Here is a 4,544-nt window from a genome sequence, read left to right on the forward strand (position 1 = left end):
AAATTCAGTAAGTGCAGGGCTGTTTCCGACACGCGCAGGAAGGCTGGGTGGGAAGTGTTCCTCTTCCCCGGAGGGTTTGTGGAGGGGTCGTGCTGAGAGGCTAGACAGAGTCATCTTTTTACCTCCCGGGATGCTTTGCTTATTTATTTTAGTAACACCCCTCCTCTGGCCCTAGCTGAGTGGCTCAGTTGTTGGAGCATCGTCCTGTGCACCCAAAGGTTGCTGGTTCGATTCCCCATCAGGGCATGTACCTGACTTGCGGGTTTGATCCCAATCGGAGCACATGCGGAAGGCAACAGATTGGTGTTTCTCTCTCCCTTTCTCCCTTCCTCTCTCTAAGCATGTCCTCAATGAGGATTTAAAACAAAAGAAAACAAAACTCCACCCTCAGATTCTTTCTGAAAATATGAAATGTCTTAAAAATGACACTTCAAAACCCATCAATCTAAACTCTATCTGGCAGGAACATTTTAAGAAGGGGAAGACTTATGAAAAGAATGGAACTTTTTCTTTTCAAGAGTCACAGAAGCATCTGGGTTTTTATGTTTACTTGCTTTCCTTGTGGACACGGGGCCCCAGTGTAAGAACACTTTGCTGATCTCGTTTCCTCACAGCTTGTCCTCATGCCGTTCTGTCAGTCACTGGACATCTTCACCGTGGGCGGTTCAGGGGATGGGCCTGTCACCAACGGCGCCTGGGAAATCTTTCAGAGATACAGATGTCTGGAGAACAGCAGAAGCGTTGTGAAAACGCCAATGACTGACGTTTGCAGGAACATAATCTTTAGCATTTCTGCGCTGATACACCAGACAGGCCTGGGTAGGTGTTAGCACAGCTGCTTCTGCCCTTTTTTCTTGAGAGCCAAGAATACACCTGGCGTCGTGAGGTACGTGGGAAAGCACGCCGTATAGATAGCTGTCAGGCAGTCAGCACAGGAAAAATCGTGTCTCAACATTTGTTTGCCTTTAGCCCTCGCCGGTTTGGCTCCCTGGCCTGGTTGGGGCACGTGCAGGAGGCAGCCAGTCGATGTGTCTCTCTCACATCGTTGTGTCTCTCTCTGTGTCTGTCCCCCTCCCTTCCACTGTCCCTAAAAATCAATGGAAAAATATCCTTGGTTGAGGATGGACAACAACAAATAATAGTTTGTCTTTTTTTTTTTTAAAGAATATTTCAGTGATAAAGCCCCATTGCAAATGCAATCATTATTCAAGACACACACGTGGGCGGCAGGAGGCTGCAGCGTGTCCACGGGCAGGGTGGGCCGCTGGGACGGGGTCAGAGGAGCAGTGCAGAACTGAAATTTGGTTTTCTCTTTGAAAGGCCGGACCATCTCCCAGAGGTCCCTGGGCCTTTGTCTTAAGGTCCTGTGATGTTTAAGCTTTGAAGGAGAGAAAACCTTAATGGCCTCTTCCTAGAAAAACTGCTTGTATCTGCCAACTCTGTGTGTCCTGTGGCTTCCCTCCTGCTCATCACAGGGATGAGATTGATTTCCATGGGAATTCTGAATCGGCCCAGGGAGTCGGGGAGGAAGGACCAGAGAGAGCCCCGGGGAAGGGACAGGCCGGGTCGGAGCCGGGGGGGGATGTGTCCCAGGCGGTGACCTCGTTTCTCCTGCAGCCTGTGAGTGCGACCCGCAGGGCTCCTTAAGCTCCGTCTGCGACCCCAACGGGGGCCAGTGCCAGTGCCGGCCGAACGTGGTTGGAAGAACCTGCGACAGATGTGCTCCTGGAACCTTCGGCTTTGGCCCCAGTGGCTGTAAACGTAGGTTAACCTGACCGTAAGGTGCTCGTCCAGATGACCTGGCAAACGCTGGTGTGGTTGCCAGGAGGCACTGCTTCCCTCTGGGAGTCGGTCCCGGGCGCCCGTGGGCATCCTCGGGAGCTGACATGAGGGGTGTGTTGGCACGCGATGAGTTTCTCAGGGTGGCTCCCCGCTTGCGTGTCTCTCCAGCGTGCGACTGCCACCTGCAGGGGTCTGTCAGTGCTTTCTGCGACCCCGTCACTGGCCAGTGCCACTGCTTCCAGGGGGTGTACGCGCGGCAGTGTGACCGGTGCCTGCCCGGGTACTGGGGCTTCCCGAGCTGCCAGCCCTGCCAGTGCAACGGCCACGCCGACGACTGCGACTCGGTGACGGGGGAGTGCCTGAGCTGCCAGGACTACACCACGGGCCATCACTGCGAAAGGTACGTGGACGCGCCGCCGGAAAGTAAAGAGAACAGAGATGTGTTTGGCCGAGCCAACATCTTCGGGAAACCACAGAAGGAATCACCAGGCTCCAGATGGCTCGGTCGTTTCTGACCACGTCAGGATTTTCTAGGAACTCAGTCATTTACCGAGTGCCTATCTGGTTTACACCTTCTGTGTGCCAGGCAGGCATTGTTCCGGGCTGGGACGCGGCCGGCGGGCATCTGCCCTCTTGGAGGGGCGCCCTGGAGGCCGTGTAGATCTGTGCGGAAATCACCTCTGTCCCAGCAGATTCTGGCGGAGGATGAGAATTGTGAAATGTTGATGCCTGACTTCAGGCAAGCTGGAAACCCAATCCAAATGGGATGATTCATTTTAAATATCTGTGTGTTGTGTGTGTGTGTTTTTTAAAACATTTTATGTAGCTATAGTTTCCAGGAGACCGGCCCACATAAAATGTGCAAAAGTAGATCCGCTCTGCAGTCAGCAGATGTGAATGGGAGAGTTGTTACGGATGCAAAGCACTGCACTGGGTGTAATAAGCATGGGACATAGAACGTGCTTCTAATAACATTACAGCCCTGCTCGCTCGATGAGAAATAGTCCCTATGAGAGAATGACATGCTGACTTAACTATTCATCACTAAGTAAGAGAGGCAGACGTGCTATTAGAACCTGCCTTTTTTTTTAAAGTACTGGTCTTCACCCCCCATGTCAATAAATTTTCTCTTTTAATATCCATCCACTCTATATGGGATTTTTGTTTTTAAAATTTCAGCAAGTCGCCTCAGTCAGTCCAAAAGTCGCTCATCACATGAAAGAAATTGTTAGTAAAAATGAATATGTGATTAACTTATGGCATGAAGGTGTGCATGGAAGCCAATGTGTGGCTCTTGGCTCTGTGCTAGAGGATATTCATGAATTGGTGGTTCCAGTGAGGAGTACTTTGAGTAAAAATTACTCCTTCTAACCATAAAACTGTGTTGTAAAAGGCTATAAGGAAAGAATTATACAAGATTGGAAGAAAGAAATTAGTATATTGGTGTCCTCTTTTGTTTTCTGCATTAAGTTTCCTATTATTTTTTCAATGAGAGATAGAAAATTAATCAGAGTAAAGGAGACAGATGAGAAAATCAGATTACGAGGGAGCACAGTCAACAAAGGGGGTGTCCACATGCCGATTCGCAGTCAGCACACTGTGTAATGTCTTTGCAAGAGCATCCCGTGAGAATGGCTTGGTTTATATTTCCGACTGTTCTTGGATTTACTTGTAAAGCATTTTGATTTCTTGCTGGACAACGAGAGAGTGTAGGAGGAGGAAAGATATTTAGCCCTAGTTTGGATGACAAAACTTTATTAAGTAATTTACTTCTTGCTTGAGCCGATTTCTCATCATTCTTTTCCTCTTCCAAGATAATTAGTATCAAGCCCATGAATTTAAAAAGAAGCTCCAGGCTCAGATTGTCCCCGACGTGGGAAGTGGAGGGGGAGCCAGGAAATGGACAGTCAGTTTCTGTCATGATGTATTTGGGTTTATTTCACCTAGAAAACTTTCTCAAAACCCAGTGTCTGAAATTGCTTCACCACCACCAATTCCCCCAGCACATGGTTAATTTCCTTTGAACAACTTTTCCCTTCTATTTCTTCATCTTCCCCCACTCCCGTTTAAAAAATAGTACCTCTGCCTCAAAAAGGAAAAAAAAATATACATATGAAAAACAAACTGAATTGGAAATCCTTAGACCTGGGTTCCAGGCCCTGTCCTGCCTCTGACCTGCTTTATTACCTTGGAGGAGTGATCTCCCTTTTCCAACTATCCAACGTTCTGTTCGTGAATAACTAGGTTGGATTGGATGATCTTCAGATTCCTTTACGCTCTTAGGTTATAGGAAGTAAGCAAGTAACCTAAACACCATTCATATTGAGAAGCAGCATGACATAGTCCAAGAATTCCTTGCTGAAAGTCAGGAGGCTGGATTCAAATCCTGGCTCGTTACTAACGAGTTGTGTAAACCTTGCAAATCAGTTAACCGCCAAGGGCTCCTTATCTGCGAGGAGAGGAGATGGGACGTAGGAGTTGATAATAACATTCCTCATCCCTGACCAACTTTGAAACCACCTGAGAGACGCAAGAGTCGTGCAGCTAGAGCGCTTCCTTCTCAGCTCTGTTTCTGGTAAAGGCTGGGTTGCAGAACATCCACCGTGGGCTAGCTAGCATGTCACCCTCTCAGGAAGAGGCAGAGACAGACAACCACAGGTCCCCCCACCCCTTCCCCAGACTCGGTGCAAGGAGGGAACCAACCAGAATGCTCAGAGCAGGCGGGCAGCTGACGGGATAGTGGGGTGCACATGGGAGACACA

At 48.9% G+C, this 4,544-nt stretch overlaps 1 protein-coding gene across 1 annotated transcript in view; it reads left to right on the forward strand.

The window, feature by feature from the left end:
- LAMB1 (laminin subunit beta 1) overlaps positions 1-4,544 on the forward strand; it is a 71,916-nt gene that overhangs the window by 37,256 nt on the left and 30,116 nt on the right. Inside the window, exons 17-19 of the mRNA XM_006774860.2 lie at positions 607-819; positions 1,618-1,761; positions 1,951-2,182. Coding sequence (XP_006774923.1) covers positions 607-819; positions 1,618-1,761; positions 1,951-2,182 — 589 coding nt within the window. The remainder of the gene's footprint in view (positions 1-606; positions 820-1,617; positions 1,762-1,950; positions 2,183-4,544) is intronic.

This window comes from Myotis davidii, unplaced genomic scaffold, assembly GCF_000327345.1.
Source record: "Myotis davidii unplaced genomic scaffold, ASM32734v1 scaffold125, whole genome shotgun sequence".
In the NCBI taxonomy this organism is placed as follows: domain Eukaryota; kingdom Metazoa; phylum Chordata; class Mammalia; order Chiroptera; family Vespertilionidae; genus Myotis; species Myotis davidii.